The following is a 17,606-nucleotide window of genomic DNA, read 5'->3' on the forward strand; positions in this document are numbered from 1 at the left end:
CTTTAGAGCGTCTTGTTTCGATTTCTTCATAGCTTTAACACAAGCTGAAGCTGCCAGTTCATCTATTTATTGACTCTATTATCTGTCCCTCGCGCCTTAGTTTTGTTCATCAACCTATGCTCAGCACCTAATGCAGTGTCTTGCACAAGCAGACACTCAACAGATATTTGAAGGAAGGAAAAGACTGTTTATTCAAGAGGAAATTGAAAACGTCCAGAGCATACAATTAACTCGCCCCAAGACACAGAACCTTTTGTTAAGCAGAAATCAGTTGCTTCTTGGAGTTATTAACCTGTCTGATTAGAGAGCTAGAGGTTTGCAAGAGGCAATAATTCTACCCCCCCCCTTTTTTTTTGCGTTTTAGGGCCACAGCCTTGGCATATGGGGGTTCCCAGGCTAGGGGTCGAATCGGAACTACAGCTGCCTGGCCTATACCACAGCCTCAGCAACGCAGTATCCGAGCCGCTTCATCAGCCCACACTACAGCTCATGGCAACGCCAGATGCTTAACCCATTAGGCAAGGCCAGGGATCGAACCCTCAACCTTATGGTTCCTAGTCGGATTCGTTTCCACTGCACTATGACGGGAACTCCAATCCTCTCTTCTCTGGTCAAAGTGTCTTTGAACCAGTCAACACTTGTATCATTTTATCTGCCATAGTGGCTTTCCAAGCTTTAGTTAGGGCTTGGGGACATACAAAACCAAGTGCCAACGGTATTGTTTACAGGCTGAATCCATATTTCCAGAATATAGGCTACTATAGATGCTGTTAGGATGAACTAACTAGAAGTTCACTTTAAAATATTTCTACGTTTACAGTATCCAAGTCCTCAAGTTCTTTCTCAGGCAACTACATGCCTACAAAAGAGGACCTGATGGAGTTCCCATCGTTGCTCAGCAGAAACAATTCTGACTAGTATCCATGAGGATACAGCTTCCATCCCTGGCCTCACTCAGCGGGTTAAGCATCTGGCATTGCCATGAGCTGTGGTATAGGTCGAAGACATGGCTCAGATCTGGTGCCGCTGTGGCATAGGCCAACGACTCCAGCTCCCATTCAACCCCTAGCCTGGGAACCTCCATATGTTGAGGGTGCATCCCTGAAAAAGACAAAAAAAAAAAAAAAGAGGATCAGAGAAACCCATTATTACTGGTTTGTCTTTTGCCTTAGGCTCTAATATGGCTGCACAGCACCATTACTGATCTTGTCTTTATTTTAAAAAACGTGGATTTTTGTATTAATTCTTATTTTTTAATCAAATTATTGTTTATCTTGCTGAGTTTTCTGGCATCCCATTAACTTTTTGTGCCTTTAGTAAGGCAAGTGCCTTCATTAGCCTCACCTACCTCACCATAGCCTCAGCCTTGTTTCTAGCTCTGTATTAAGCACAAAGGGATCCCAAAGAAGCACCATCTATATCATTCAATGCTTTAAAAGTTGGGGAGAGCCAGTTCCCTGATAAAATCCATGCTTTTGGTTATATTTATATGGCGCTCTAATTTTTTGTTTTTAATTTCAAAGATCTAATGTAACATGTCCTTCACCTCATTTGGCCCTCAAATACCTTGGGGAGGATGAAGAACAACCACTTTGTATTCCGACCTGAGAGGGGAGAAATTTAAGGAAAAAAGAAATATCTTGTGCAAAGCCACACAGCTAAAAACAAATAATCCCATAAGTTATTGCAGAATAAAGGCCACTGGATCCCTAGTCTGGGTAGCTATCCCTTCCAGCCATCACTAACTTTGACCAGCTTTAGACAATTTTTTAAAATCTCAGTACTTGTCAGGACTCCCGTCATGGTTCAGTGGTTAACAAACACGACTAGAATCTGTGAGGACACAGGTTCAATCCCTGGCCTTGCTCAGTGGGTTAAAGATCTGGCGTTGCTGTGAACTGTGGTGTAGGTCACGGACGCAGCTCAGATCCTGAGTTGCTGTGGCTCTGGCAAAGGCCAGCGGCTACAGCTCCGATTGAACCCCTAGCCTAGGAACCTCCATATGCCATGGGTGCGGCCTTAAAAAGACCAAAAAACCCCAAGAAAACCTTGTTAAGGTTTTTTGTTTTGTTTTGTTTTGACAAATTTTTGCCAAAACTGAAATATTTGTTAACTATGAACATCCTTCAGGAGAAGGAATCAGATTCCCCTAAGGGCCAGGGACAGAGTCCCATTAACTCTGTGTGGGATGGAAGGAGTGCCCAACAGCCTCAGAGAAGACAGCCTGGGGGATCTGGGTGAACTAGCAACATAAAAATGTCTTTTATACTTAACATTTTATCCCTGAAAACTTTTGCAACTGTTGCAGTCTACCTGATTACATGTTTTCTTTACTATTAAAAAAATACAATTATTTAAGAGTTATTTAACTTCTGAATCCTAAAGTAAAATCACAGGTGGGTCTTGCTACAGGGGCCCCCTTCACCCACTCAGCAGTCTCTCTGTGGTATGCGATGCTTTTTTTTTCTTTCAACATTCAGAGAATTTCTGAAAACTGTAGGTCAGTTAGTTGGAGCTCGCAACTTGCCAGGAGCCCTTGGCCAACTTCAGTCACTGCCCACACAGCTCTGATTTTTTCCTTGAGAAGAGAAAGATCTTCAGACTGAAAACGGTTTAGGATGAGCCCTGGAGTGAGATGGGAGGATGCTGGTTAAATGCTCAGCTTTCGGAGCCAAGTTGGACTGGAGTGTCAAGATCTGTCCTTGCTCCCTTCAGAGTTGTTTCGTGTCCTCTGCCAGTTCCCTGTCTGTGAATAAGAGTGTCTCTGCCACCTAAAAAGGATGTGACAATTACATAAGTATGTCTGTGAAAGCTATGGTAGCTATTATTAAGAACCAGACAGGCACGGAACGCCACTTGGGGTTTGGAAGGATTTGAAATAGTCCTCCCCAAAGTGGATACTTCCCAGCAGGGGCTATCGCACTAGGTCGCACGTGCTCAGCCCTTTCCATTTTACAAAAATTCTCCCAGAAACTATTTTGTGCCTCAGTAGCCCTGTGAGGCCAGGCGAAGGTCCATAACTTCGTTTACAGATCCTGGGACACTCATTCGAGTTTGCCCTGTTGCGCAAATCACTAGGTCGAAAGCGAATCTCTTGGACTCGGATCTACTTCGGAACGTCTGGGAGGAAAAGCACTCCCCTTCCCCAGTCGGGAGCCATCAGACTCCCGAGTGGGAAACTACGACATGCAATCCGACCAAGAAGCTACACGCGCAGCCCCGCCCCCGGCGCGAGCCCCGGATGGGGAAGTGGCTCGGACACCGAGACGAGGCGGAGGCCCGGCCAGAGCGGCCCGGGGGTAGGGGGGTGGGGGTGGGCGGGAAGGGGGCGGTACCCAGGGGCGGAGCCACCGGAGCAGCGCGGGTTCTCAGGTGAGCGCTTGGTGGCTGGGGAGGGCCGACCGGCTCCTGGAGCTAGGGCACCGGAGCTGCACCGGCACTGAGGGCGTAGGCGGGGCGTCCGGAGGACGCACAGGGGCCCCGGCCACGGTCGGGCTCTCGGAGTCCGGGCCTCCAGCGGGAAGTGGCTCCGGAGCTGCGGGTGAGTGGAGCTGGCCGCCGGGGCCCTGGTTTGAGGATCAGGAGGGAGGGGGCCGTGGCCCAGGTTCGAATCCTGGACCCATCCCCACCCCCAAACCGCTGTGTGACCTCAGGCAAGTCTTGTCAGTCTCTGAGCCGCGGTCGCATCAGCTAGGGAATGAGGGGGGTGCGAAGAGGAACCGATGAGTTTGTGCAGCTGGAGGTTTGGTGAAGGAACCCGTGCTTTCCTTCTATTTACATTCTCCTTGCCCAGGACATCAATGGCGAAACGTGAACAGTGGGAGCGCCTCTCAGTCTCAGGAACCTGAGCAAGTCTCTTGCGCTGGCCCTCACTCTCCTCGTCTACAGAATGAGTGTGCCTAACCTCTTAAGATCTTCTTAATATTTGGCGTTGTTGGTTTAGATAGAGGCAAGGCGGTGAGTGCCTCATTCACTCCAAGTTTTCCCTTTGGTGTGTGATAAAGTATCTTCGTGGAGGTTGGGCTGGACCCTGGCCCGAATTCCCTTTCGTTCTCAGATTCGTTGGTCTGTTTGTTCTCCATCCCTCCTGATAATTGGAGGAGTGATTTCATCCAGGGAGTTGGTGTCACCGCTCAAATGATCAGGGCTAGTATTTTCACTGATCTAAAATCAAAGAACCCTTGCAAGGAAAGATCTGACATTCCAGCCTTTTTGTTTGTGTTTCAGTGTCAGGGAGGCAAGATGATTTCGCTCCCCCAAGCTTGGAACAGCTGAAGGAAACAACAGTACAAGATGAGAACAACAAAGGTCTACAAACTCGTCATCCACAAGAAGGGCTTTGGGGGCAGTGGTCAGTATTGACTGGTCTTTGGAGGTTGTGTAATTTGGCTGAGGTACTAGTGTGTCTCTGGTGCCTTGAAATTTACACACTGACTCATGTGACAGTTGGGGCTAGGCAGGCAATTTAACAGAGTGAAGCAGCAAGTGTAATACCATAGCAAGGAGGGTAGCAGGACCAGGGAGAGCACAGGTTCCTTCTGCAAGCATTTTTATTTGCATTTTAAGGCACATTGTGAATATTGCCAGCTTACTACTCTTGATTTGTTTGGATATTTATTTATTTATATTTTTGCTTTTTTTTTTTAAGGGATGCTCCCACAGTATATGGAAGTTCCTAGGCTAGGGGTTGAACTGGAGCTACAGCTGCTGGCCTATGCCACAGCCACAGTGATGCGGGATCCAAGCTGTGTCTACCACCTTCACCACAGCTCATGGCAACGCTGGATCCCCAACACACTGAGCAAGGTCAGGGATTGAACCTGCATCCTCATGGATACTAGTTGGGTTTGTTTCTGCTGTACCACAATGGGAATTCCTATTTGGGTGTTTTGTTTTGTTTTGTTTTGTTTTTTAATTTTAGTTGATGTATAGTTGATTTACAATGTTGTGTTTGTTTCAGGTGCATTGAAAAGTGATTCATTCAGCATATATGTGTATATATGAGTATATATGTATGTATAAATATTTTTCAGATTTTTTTTCTGTTATAGGCTATTACAAGATATTGAATATAGTTCCTTGTGCTATACATTAGGTGCTGGTTGATTTGTTTGTATTTTTTATTAACTGTTTACTGTACAATTCATAAAATTTCGGTCTCCACTGGTTTGGCAGATAAAGAAAAATTTATGTTTGATGAGAGAGAAGTAGTGGATATACATAAGACAGGTGTGATCAAAGCATGAACCTTTGCCTGACTCTGAGGCACTTTGAGACTGGGCAGGACACAGCATGTTATCCTGCTTTAAACCAGAATCCAGGTATCAGCTCTGCCTCTAATTTTCCCTGTGACCTTGGGCAAGCTCCTAGTTTACCTTACCAACAAATTCAAGCTCTTTATTAGAATAGTTTCTTTGTTTCCCTTAGCACCTTGAGTCTATGAATCTGCAGAATAGGAAAGTACTCATATGAATTTTTTTGGGGGGAGAGTAAATAAGTTTCCCTCTGTCCTAATAACCTTATTTACTTTAGAAACTGGAATAACACAGTGAGTGTTTTTAAAATTGTATTTTAGTATGCATTTGCTCCTGTGTTATACATGTCTAAGCCTCCCAAAGGCAAGGACTGCCCAAAAGGGAAAATGATAGTTTCTATATCATAAGGTCTTATTGGGATTGAGTAAAATGGTGTATGTAAAGTATTCAGAGAGTACCAGGCTCCTTAGAGCTGCTCAATAAATGTAGCCATTGTAATTACCCGGACAAGGATAACACCAGGCATTGCTATATTTAAAACCCAATTTCAGCTAAAACCACAGTCTGTTATTAAGACCGTACTTTGTATGCAGTTGAGGCTGCCTAAATGTTTGTGGAGCAGAACTGAACAGATAGCAGAAAGTACTTTTGACAGAGGAAAGGATACAAAGAAACAGTATATACAGTGTATGTACAATGTATGCGAGTCTGCTTTTTCATATGTATAAGACAAAGATTGCTGGGTGCTATAACAAATCTGCTGCAGGACTATAAAGAAAAAATGCATCCACCAGTATTACTCAGCTGTAAAAAACAATGAGACATTGTCATTTGCAGCAACACAGATGAACCTAGAGATTATTATGCTTTAGTGAAATGTCAGAGAAAAACAAATACTGTATGATATCTACTTATATGTATAATATAAAAAATAATGCAAATGAATGTATATGCCAAACAGAAACAGACTCACAGACATAGAAAACAAACCTATGATGACCAAAGGGGAGAGGTAAGGGAAGGGGGAAAAATTAGGGGTCTGGAATTAGCAGATACAAACTACTATATATAAAATAGATAAGCAACAAGGATATACTATGGAGCACAGAGAATTACACCTATTATCTTGTAATGGCCTATATTGGAATATAATCTGCAAAAATATTGAATTACTCTGCTGTACACCTGAAACTAGCGCAATACTGTAAATCAACTATACTTCAAAAAAAAAAAACCCATAAAAATAAATAAAATGCTGAAAAAATAAACAAATTTAGGAGTTCCTGTTGTGGCGCAGCGGAAATGAACCCGGCTAGTATCCATGAAGATGCAGATTCGATACCTGGCCTCACTCAGTGGGTTAAGGATCTGGCCTTGCCATGAACTCTGGTGTAGGTCACAGACGCGCCTCGGATCTCACATTGCTGTGGCTGTAGTATAGGCCAGCAGCTATAGCTCCTACTGGACCCCTAGCCTGGGAGCCTCCATATGCTGTGGGTGTCACCCTAAACAAAAAATAAATAAAATGAATGAATTTAAAAAATAGATCCAACAAATATTTATTAGATACATACCTGTGTCAAACATAAAGATTATGGATATGACAAGTACCCTTGTTCCTAAGGGATTAGCTTGCTGAGACAGACATGCAAAAAGCAAATGATAAAATGAAGCATGATGGAATCTGTATTCAGGGGGTTAATTCAGACTCTGGAGGTTTGGGGAAGGCTTCATGGAGACTTTGGTATGCATCTGTAAATGGAAACAATATCCAAAAAAATCCAAAAAAACAAAATCAAAACAAAACCAACTGTGGAATTAACCCAGTGCTTGGCTTTCCTGGGCTGAATTTTTGTTGGGTCTGATTATGTTTGAAATCAGGTTATACTTATTTGTCATGGTTTTAGCATAATTAAAGGCTATGTCTTTCCCTAAAAACTAAAACAAACAAACAAGTAAAATCACTCTATGACTCTGAGTTTGTTATATTCAAAAGAGTTCTCCTCCTCCCCTCCCACAGTGGGAGGCAGGTGTGGAAAAACATGAAACCAAGTTTCTCCGTATATATTAAGGGTCTCATTGGACCCTAATGTGAACTGATGTTTTCACCTGATCAGGTGCCGCCCTCCAAAATCCAGGGTGTTTTGTTTGACTTGATTTTTATGGTGTGTGAGAGGTGGTAGGCTTTAGGAATCCTAACTCAGTCCTGGCTGTATTGTCATTAGCTTTCTATCCTCTGGCAAGTTGCTTTAACTGGGTGTTTCCTTGCTTCTGTTAGATCCAAACGTTTGTTGTGAGGATCACATTAAGACCGTATTTTGATTCTGCAGCAACAATGAGATTCAATCAAACTCAAAGTCATGAGTCAGCTGTAGAAATGCTTTTTCTTTACCTTGTTTGAGCCCTTCCTTTCTTTCCTGTTTTCATTTGCAAAAGAAAATGTCTTTTTTTGTGTGAATTTGTATTGTACTATGTAGAAAATTATGGATTTTACTGTAATGGTTTAAAAAAAAAGGTGGATCTCCTGTCGTGGCTCAGTGGTTAACGAACCTGACTAGCATCCATGAGGACGCAGGTTCGATCCCTGGCCTCGTTCAGGGGGTTATGGATCTGGTGTTGCTGTGAGCTGTGGTATAGGTCGAAGACGAGGCTCTGATCCCACATTGCTGTGGTTCTGGCGTAGGCCGGAGGCCACAGCTCTGATTTGACCCCTAGCCTGGGAACCTCCTTATGCCATATGTCGCTAGTGCGGCCCTAAAAGACAAAAAGACAAAAAAAAAAAAAAGGCAAGAAGAACCTTTGTTGCTTTTCTGACCTGATCACAGAATTTATGTAGTGGGTTAAAAAAGAAAAAAAATTGTTAAAAGTTTGAAGCAAGGGAGTATGTGTTTAAAAGGATTCTCCTTCTTTTTTTGTGTGTTTTTCCTTTTGTCCCAATAGGGAACCCAAATCTGTTTTAATGGCACAGACACAGAGAAAAAGTCATTTTGTATCTGCCAAGTGCTGTGCCTTCCTTTATTTATTTGCTATTAAAATGTTTGAGAAGAAAAAAAAAACAAGAGTATTTTGAGAACTTCTTTGAACCCTATGCTGTGTCACCAGGACCCAGGCTGTTTTGTTCCTGGCATATGCCAGATACGTGCTATTTGAGGGACTAAAGGATCATCCCAAAGGCGTAGTTCCCAGAGAGTAAAGGTTGCCTTTTCCCTGGGAGCGGTGGGCTAGGAGAAAAAGCTCTGGACCTAAAAGTCCCTGAATACTTTCCCACTTTTATTTATTTATTTATTTTGTCTTTTGTCTTTTTTGTTGTTGCTGTTGCTATTTCTTGGGCCGCTCCCGCGGCATATGGAGGTTCCCAGGCTAGGGGTTGAATCGGAGCTGTAGCCACCAGCCTACGCCAGTGCCACAGCAACGCGGGATCCGAGCCGCGTCTGCAACCTACACCACAGCTCACGGCAACGCCAGATCGTTAACCCACTGAGCAAGGGCAGGGATCGAACCCGCAACCTCATGGTTCCTAGTCGGATTCGTTAACCACTGCGCCACGACGGGAACTCCCTTTCCCACTTTTAAATGGAGCTTCATGAATTCCCATTGTGGTGCAGTGGAAACAAATCTGACTAGTATCCATGAGGATGCAGGTTCAATCCCAGGCCTTGCTCAGTGGGTTGGGGATCCAGCATTGCCTTGAGCTATGGTATAGGTCTCAGACATGGCTTGGATCCCACTTTGCTGTGGCTGTGGTGTAGGCTGATAGCTATAGCTCTTATTTGACCCTTAGCCTGGAAACCTTCATATGCTATGGGCGCAGCCCTAAAAAGCAAAAGCAAGCAAGCAAGCAAGCGAGCTTCATCTTTGAGTTGGGGTCATATTACCAACTTGATGGGATTGTTAGGACCCAATGTAAGAACATACACAGCAAGCTGTCACCGAAGTGAGTTGTTTTCTGCCTGAGATCACTGAATTGTCTTTCAGATGATGAATTGGTCATGAACCCCAAAGTGTTTCCTCACATCAAGCTTGGAGACATTGTGGAGATTGCTCATCCCAATGATGAGTATAGGTAAGTGTCTGACCAGCGTCAAGGGACCTTACTGGGCAGCCTGGAAAGTCCACATATTTTGTCTAAGGTGTTTGAAGGGGAAGACAGCAGCTCTTTGCCTTTGGGTAAAAAAGCTCCTGCTGCAATTCCCATGTGGTGCAACAGAAACAGATCTGACTAGTATCCATGAGGCTGTGGGTTCGATCCCTGTGTTGCCATGAGCTGTGGTATAGGTCACAGATGAGGCTTGGATCCCAAGTGGCTGTGGCTATGGCGTAGGCCGGCAGCTATAGCTCCAGTTTGACCCCTAACTCTTGAGGATTTGATAAGTCTGTCTTTTTCTTTTCTTTTTTTTTTTTAATGCTTTTTAGTGCTTTTTATGCTTTTTAGTGCTGCACCCATGGCACATGGAGGTTCCCAGGCTAGGGGTCAAATCAGAGCTGTAGCTGTCGGCCTCTACCACAGCCACAGCAACGTGGGTTCTGAACCAGGTCTGCAACCTACACCACAGCTCACAGCAATTCTAGATCCTTAATCCAGTGATCAAGGCCAGAGATTGAACTTACTTCTTCATGGATACTAGTCGGGTTTGCTAACCGCTGAGCCACAACGGGAACTCCCATTCTTTCTTTTTTTAAAGCTGAGATGACAGCTCTATGAACAATTATGTAGCATTTATCTATTTCCTTGAATATAAGTGCAGAGTTGGTTTCTAAGGGAATTTTCTCCCATCGTTGTGCTGCCACTTACAGTATGTTCAGAGTGATCTGCTTGCCTTTTGTGGATGGTGAAGAAAGCTGGTTACTGCTTACAACATCCCATCTCTTTCTTGTTGTTTCCAGCCCTCTGCTTTTGCAGGTCAAGTCACTTAAGGAGGATTTGCAGAAAGGTAAGAATTCCATTTCTCTTCTCCAAGATTTTTCTGCTTTAATGTTTCAGAAACTGTTAGAAACCCCTCTTCACAATCTCAGGGAATGCAGACACATTACTTCTCTCCTTATCAAAGTGTCTTCCTGTGTACGAAAATTGTCAGATATCAAAACTGCCAAGGGAAAAAAAAATGAGAAAAAAAAACCTGCGAATGAATCTCATTTGCCAGGATCTTGAGGTCACTGAAAACTGCATTTAGAGTCAGGAGGATAGTTAAGTCTGAATAGGTGAAGCTTTACACTTAACTCTGTAAAGATTGTTAGCAAAGCATTCTTTCTTCAATATAATATTTTTTTCAATGGATGAAACTAGAGATCCTCATACTAAATGAAGTCAGAAAGAGAAAGATAAATACCATATGATATCACTTACATGTGGAATCTAAAATGTGGCACAAATGAACCCACTTAGAGAACAGAAACAGACTCACAGACATGGGGAACAGGCTTGTGGTCGCTGAGAGAGAGTATAGTGGTCAGGGAGTCTGGAGTTAGTAGATGCAAACTATTACGTTTAGAATAGATAAGCAATGAGGTCCTACTGTACAGCATGGGGAACTGTATCTAATCACTTGTGATAGATCATGATGGAAGATAATATGAGAAAAAGAATGTATATATGTTTATGTACGACTGGGTCACTTTGCTGTATAGCAGAAATTGACAGAAGATTGCAAATCAACTATATGTTAATTTAAAAAAATTAAAACCCCAAACACCTACCGAGCTCTTGCCCTCAGCAATTCAATAAAAATATACTTTGGAACCTCAGCTTACAAATCAGATTGCCTGAAGGGGATGAAGAGAATTGATTTAATAATTGTTTGAGTCCAGTTCCTTTTTTTCCTTTTTTAGGGCCACACCTGCAGCATAGGGAAGTTGCCAGACTAGGGGTCAAATCGGAGCTGCAGCTGCCAGCCTGTACCACAGCCACAGCAACGTGGGATTCAAGCCTTGTCTGAGACCTACACCACAGCTCACAACAATGCCAGATCCTTAACCCACTGAGCGAGGCCAGGGATTGAACCTGGATCCTCATGGATACTAGCTAGTTTCGTTAGCGGCTGAGCTGTAGTGAGAACTCCCCTGTGTCCAGTTCCTTAATAAAGGTTTACTTTATCTATATCTTAACTATATCTATCCATACATTTTTTTCCCACAAAATATTTGTTAAGTGCTTGTGGTATCAGAGCTGGGAGGAAACATATATTGTGGGTGATCTGCCACTTGTGCAAGGAAGGTGCTGTACTGGGAGCTGTTTATCTATCTGTTTTGATCTTCCCGCCAACTCTTGAGGGACAGGAAACTGTCAGGGGGATGAACTGACTCACTTGAAGTCAGTCAGTGAAGGAGTCAGAGCAATGATTCTCCTTACTCTTTCTGGATCCAAATCCTTCCTTTCTTCCTCTAGTGACCGTACCATGCTGATCAAGGAACAAAAATGTTAATTGATAGCAAATAAAGTAATTCCTTAAATGGCACTTGAAAGGAAAAAAAAAACTTCTAATTTGCTCTAAAGGATTTTGGTGTCAACCACTTTTTTATGGTTTAACTTGATGGGAAAATACTCTATAAAACCTGGATCCTGAGTGTCCTTCTTACTCTCCTCATCTTCTGCCACCTGTTACATTTCTTACTCACCAGACTTAAGGGCTCTGAAAAATTTATCTCTTTCGTGGAGTTCCCATTGTGGCTCAGCGGTTAATGAATCTGACTGGCATCCATGAGGACGCAGGTTCAATCCCTAGTCTTGCTCAGTGGTTTAAGGATCCGGCATTGCCGTGAGCTGTGGTGCCGTGAGCTGTGGTGTAGGTTGAAGATGTGGCTCAGATCCTGTCTTGCTGTGACTGATGTGTAGGCTGGCAGCTACAGCTCCAATTTGACCCCTAGACTAAAATCTCCATATGCCAAGGGCATGACCCTAAACAGCAAAAATAAATACATAAATAAGTTTATCTCTTCCATAAATACTGCTGCTACTTTTCATTCCAAAAGAGAAAGGATCTTTTTCTGAATTTTCATAATCCTTCTTTCTTATGTTGCTTCTTAAATTCTTTTTTGCCTGTCTCTTTGTGTGTGTGTCTCTCTCTTTGTAATTCTGTCTGTTTCGCTCTCATTTTATAATTACTTGAGTTCAGGTCTTATTTCATCTGAAAAGCAGAGAACTTTCTAAGTTTTAAACTCCTAGAGGACAGAAAACTTGTCTTGCCCTTGGTAAAGGATCAATTGTGTTTGTTGAATGTCTGAGTATTTATAGATTAGATAAAATATAGTTATCTGTTTTTTCAGAATATGTTATCTGATTTCTTCTGTTTCAGAAACTATCAGTGTGGACCAGACTGTGACTCAAGTGTTCCGTCTAAGACCTTATCAAGATGTGTATGTGAATGTCGTAGACCCTAAGGTGCGTTTTTGTTCTTGATTTGAATATTTTGGGGGGAATGATTAACCTTTCCTCATGATTAGGTCTCTAAGGAAATCAAGTATACTAAGTATACAAGTATACTTAGTAAACCTAAGTATACTGCCAGACTATTAAATATGTAGTCATGTAGTCATATATAGGTCTTTTTTTTTTTTTTTTTGTCTTTTTAGGGCCGCACCCTCGGCATATGGAGGTTCCCAAGCTAGGGGTTGAATCAGAGCTACAGCTGCTGGCCTACGCCAGGGCCACAGCAACACGGGATCCGAGCTGCATCTGTGACCTACACCACAGTTCACGGCAATGCCGGATCCTTAACCCACTCAGTGAGGCCAGGGGTTGAACCCACAATCTCATGGTTCCTGGTCAGATTTGTTTCCGCTGTGCCACGACTGGAACTACTTTTTTTTTTTTTTTTTTGTCTTTTTTAGGTCATTTAGATTATAGGTAGAATATAGGCCGCATTTAAATCCCTCCTCCTCTTTAAAAAGCTTATATTTCTAAAAAGATTCTGTATGTATATGTGTGTTAGTGAAACTAATGTAAAATTTGTATTAAAATACTAAAATTTCTTTGTGGGGGTTCCTGTCATGGCTCAGTGATTAATGAACCTGACTAGCATCCATGAGGATGAGGCTTCAATCTCTGGCCTCACTCAGTAGGTTAAGGATCTAGAATTGCCCTGAGCTGTGGTGTAGGTCGCAGACGCGGCTCGAATCTGGCGTAGGCTATATATATATGCATATATATATATACGTATATATATATGTATATAAAATTTCTTTGTGTATTCTCATTTTTCTTTGAGAAATTACGCTGTGAAATGAGGAGGTAAAAATCATTGTCCAAAAGATGTTATTGACATTATCTAGGGAAATAAAGCCCACAGCTCAATGCCATGTTTGTGTGCCAGGATCAAGACTGAAACACAGGAGTTCCCGTCGTGGCACAGTGGTTAATGAATCCGACTAGGAACCATGAGATTGCGGGTTCAGTCCCTGCCCTTGCTCAATGGGTTAACGATCCGGCGTTGCTGTGAGCTGTGGTGTAGGTTGCAGACACGGCTCGGATCCCGAGTTGCTGTGGCTCTGGCGTAGGCCAGTGGCTACAGCTCCGATTAGACCCCTAGCCTGGGAACCTCCATATGCCACGGGAGCGGCCCAAAGAAATAGCAAAAAGACAAAAAAAAAAAAAGGCTGAAACACAGAATCTTATACTCTTTGCACTTTTAACCTTGATACAGTGGCTATAGGATCTGTTGTAGATTTATCTGTACCAAAGTCTTTGGCAGGATAGAATTCTGTTTGTCGTAGCTTTTCCAGTAGTTTTTTGTTTTGTTTTGTTTTTTTGTCTTTTTCCATTTCTTGGGCCACTTCTGCAGCATATAGAGGTTCCCAGGCCAGGGGTCGAATATGAGCCTACGCCAGAGCCACAGCAACGCAGGGTCCTTAACCCACTGAGCAAGGCCCAGGGATCGAACCCACAACCTTATGGTTGTTAGTCAGATTCGTTAACCACTGAGCCACAACGGGAACTCCCTCCAGTAGTTGTTTTTCTGTCAAAAGATTTCTGCATGGTGAGTGGATGTAATCTTAGGACTATAAAGTGTGGCAGAGTAATGCAAAGACATATATGTGATTATCCCTTTTAGGATGTGACCCTTGACCTGGTGGAATTAACCTTTAAGGATCAATATATTGGCCGTGGGGATATGTGGCGACTAAAGAAAAGCTTGGTAAGACATGACTTTAAATAATGTGTGTTAACGTTTTCTATTATGTGAGTAATCCACGTCACTAGGAAGTTTTAACAGCTCAAGGAGGGAGAAGAGTATATAAAATCATTTCTGATTCCAGCATCACAGTCAATTATTGTAAACACGTGGTGTGTGTGTATGTTTTTTCTTGTGTTTTTTTTATTTGTTGTCACAGATTTTAACTCTGTATTTTTGACCTGCATAGTAATTTTCAGTATTGTTTTACATTTTTTTTTTCTTGTCTTTTTGCCTTTTCTAGGGCTGCTCCTGCACAATATGGAGGTTCCCAGGCTAGGGGTCGAATCGGAGCTGCAGCCACCAGCCTACACCACAGCCACAGCAACTCGGGATCCAAGCTGCATCTGCAACCTACACCACAGCTCACAGCAATGCCAGATCCCCAACCCACTGAGCAAGGCCAGGGATCGAACCTGCAACCCCATCGTTCCTAGTCGGATTCGTTAACCCCTGAGCCACACAGGAACTCCTGTATTGTTTTACATTTGAATGGGACTTTGGTTTTTGGTTTTTCACTTGCTCTTATTTGCTCCTCACTTCTCCTGTGGACAGGCATTTATTACTCCTAATTTATAGATGTGAAAACTGAGATTGAGGAGTTAAGTGACTGCCCAAGACAGGAAGGCTAGTAAGCGCTTTGACCCTGGGCTTGAACCCAGATCTTATTGCTTTTTGCCTCACCCTCCTTCAATTTTCCTTGCTTATTTACTTTTTTTTTTTTTTTTTTTTTTGGTGGCCTTTTTGTCCTTTTTAGGGCTGCACCGCAGCATATGGAGGTTCCAAGGCTAGAGGTTGAATCGGAGCTGTAGCTGCTGGTGTACACCACAGCCACAGCAACGCCAGATCCGAGCTGCGTCTGTGACCTACACCACAGCTCATGGCAATGCCGGATCCTTAACCCACTGAGCGAGGCTAGGGATCGAACCTACAACCTCCTGGTTCCTAGTCGGATTCCTTTCTGCTGCGCCACAGCAGGAACTCCCTTATTTACTTTTAATTAATATTTTCTACTCAACACCATCCATTTTTCAGAACTGTGAGCTGGTGCTGATAACTGTCTTTTTGGACTTTTTGAATATTATGAAACAAAAAATTATAGGTAGAATTTCCATACAGTGTATATTTTCTGGGAAAAAAAATCTTTGCTCATTTTTTATTTGGTAGGAGAGGGTTCCATTTCCTAAAATGAGAAATAAATGTTTCACATGTAAATGTAGATATATATGCAGATGTTATGTGAGGAAGAGTTTATTAGTGGAGCTGGCTGCTTCTTATCCACCTGGCCTTTACTATTGTCTGTACTTGCCAAACCCTTAAGAACCTACTGCTATACCTGCCCCAGCAGGTTTTCTTGTGGGATGAATCTATTACTCCATGTTAATTGAACTTGGGGTTGTTAGAAGAAATTAGGAAGCCAGGAGACCTTCTTTGTGACATTTTATAGCCTTGGTGTGTTGAATCTCTCTCTCTTTTTCCTTAGGTTAGCACATGTGCCTACATCACTCAGAAGGTGGAATTTGCTGGCATCAGGTAGATGTTATGTCACTCTTGATTTATCAGCTTGTAAGTGGGAGTAGGATCTATGGCGGTAACTGGGACACAGCTGTACAGCATTTGAGGCATGTGGATGTCCATGTAATACAATACACAGTAGCTTAATATAGTAGATTGCTGTAGCTAAAACAAACCAACACCCCCCTCCCATTAATGCACTGGAGAAGTTTTAAGGTGAGTGGATATTGCTGAAGCCACCTGGTATTCTGTAACAGAGGAGGTATAGATTCCCAATTTCAGAACTGGAAAAAGCCTTAAATGAACATATTTAATCAAACCTTCTTGTACAGATTAAGTTTGGAGACATAAAATGGCCAGCACTGTAGTTCCTGATTTGCTGCCTTTGTAGCAATTTCACACTGCTCTTGATTTATTTATGATTTCTGTGTTTCAGTTTGTAAAGACAAGAGATAAGGGGACTTTTTGAAACCTACTTTAAATTAAAAAAGCAAGGAGTTCTGTCGTGGCACAGTGGTTAACGAATCTGACTGGGAACCACGAGGTTGTAGGTTTGATCCCTGGCCTTGCTCAGTGGGTTAAGGATCCAGCATTGCTGTGAGCTGTGGTGTAGGTCACAGACGCGGCTCGGATCCTGCGTTGCTGTGGCTCTGGCATAGGCCAGCAGCTACAGCTCCGATTAGACCCCTAGCCTGGGAACCTCCATATGCCGCGGGAACGGCCCTAGAAAAGGCAAAAAGACAAAAAAAAAATAAAAATAAAAATAAATTCAAAATGCAAAATGTCCACATAGTAAAGACTTCAAACAGTACCCAAAAAAGTATAATGAAATGTAAGTCCTTTTTCCTAGAGGAAACCATTGTCTATCTTGAAATTTGCTGTATTTACACAACCATATTTACATCTGGTTGACTCACTTTTTTTCTTTTTGGGGTTTTTTTTTTTTTTTTTTTTTTTGCTTTTTAGGGCCGTACCCACAGCATATGGAGGTTCCCAGGCTAGGGGTCTAATCAGAGCTGTAGCCGCTGGCCTACGCCACAGCCACAGCAACATCATATCTGAGCCTCGTCTGCGACCTACACCACAGCTCATGGCAACACCAGATCCTTAACCCACTGAGTGAGGCCAGGAATCGAACCTGCAACCTCACAGTTCCTAGTCAGATTCGTTTTCGCTGTGCCACAATGGGAACTCTACTGGTTAACCCACTTTTTTTATTTTTTGTCTTTTCTAGGGCCGATCCTGCGGCATATGGAGGATCCCAGGCTAGGGGTCTAATCGGAGCTGTAGCCGCCGGCCTATGCCAGAGCCACAGCAACGTGGGATCCGAGCCACGTCTGTGACCTACACCACAGCTTGCAGCACAGCAGATCCTTAACCCACCCAGAAAGGCCAGGGATTGAACCCGAATCCTCATGGATCCTAGTCAGGTTCGTTAACAATGAGCCATGAAGGGAATTCCTGGCCTTAACATTTTTGTAAAGACTTTTTACTGGCAATGAAGTCTCTTTGATTAGTCTGAACTACTAATCCCAAAAGAAAGGTTAAAGGATTTTTTTTTTTTTCTTTCCAAAAGAGGCTGTTTTAAAAGTTGTTATAGGGTCAAAATTCTTTGCAAAATTTTAGCAAATAAAGCACAGTCCAAGAAGTGGCTCAGTCTGAAGCAGAACAA

General features: G+C 42.9%; 1 protein-coding gene across 39 annotated transcripts in view; it reads left to right on the forward strand.

The window, feature by feature from the left end:
• The first annotated feature begins 3,330 nt into the window (after positions 1-3,330).
• Positions 3,331-17,606, forward strand: part of DEPDC5 (DEP domain containing 5, GATOR1 subcomplex subunit) — a 102,451-nt gene continuing 88,175 nt past the window's right edge. For 14 of the 39 annotated variants that reach the window (XM_003359156.5, XM_021072340.2, XM_021072342.2 and 11 more), the window contains exons 1-7: positions 3,363-3,541; positions 4,228-4,351; positions 9,231-9,318; positions 10,140-10,186; positions 12,545-12,630; positions 14,300-14,383; positions 15,903-15,952. In XM_003359156.5, the coding sequence (XP_003359204.1) occupies positions 4,294-4,351; positions 9,231-9,318; positions 10,140-10,186; positions 12,545-12,630; positions 14,300-14,383; positions 15,903-15,952 (413 nt within the window). In that variant the 5' untranslated portion in view covers positions 3,363-3,541; positions 4,228-4,293. Of the gene's footprint in view, positions 3,542-4,227; positions 4,395-9,230; positions 9,319-10,139; positions 10,187-12,544; positions 12,896-14,075; positions 14,384-15,902; positions 15,953-17,606 lie in introns of all 39 variants that reach the window. The other 25 variants (XM_005670871.3, XM_084993718.1, XM_084993727.1 and 22 more) reach the window with 4 other exon arrangements.

Source organism: Sus scrofa, chromosome 14 (assembly GCF_054392235.1).
Source record: "Sus scrofa isolate SSC_HxYL_T2T_F1_AM1 chromosome 14, Sscrofa_HxYL_maternal_Yorkshire_Landrace_v2.0, whole genome shotgun sequence".
NCBI lineage: Eukaryota > Metazoa > Chordata > Mammalia > Artiodactyla > Suidae > Sus > Sus scrofa.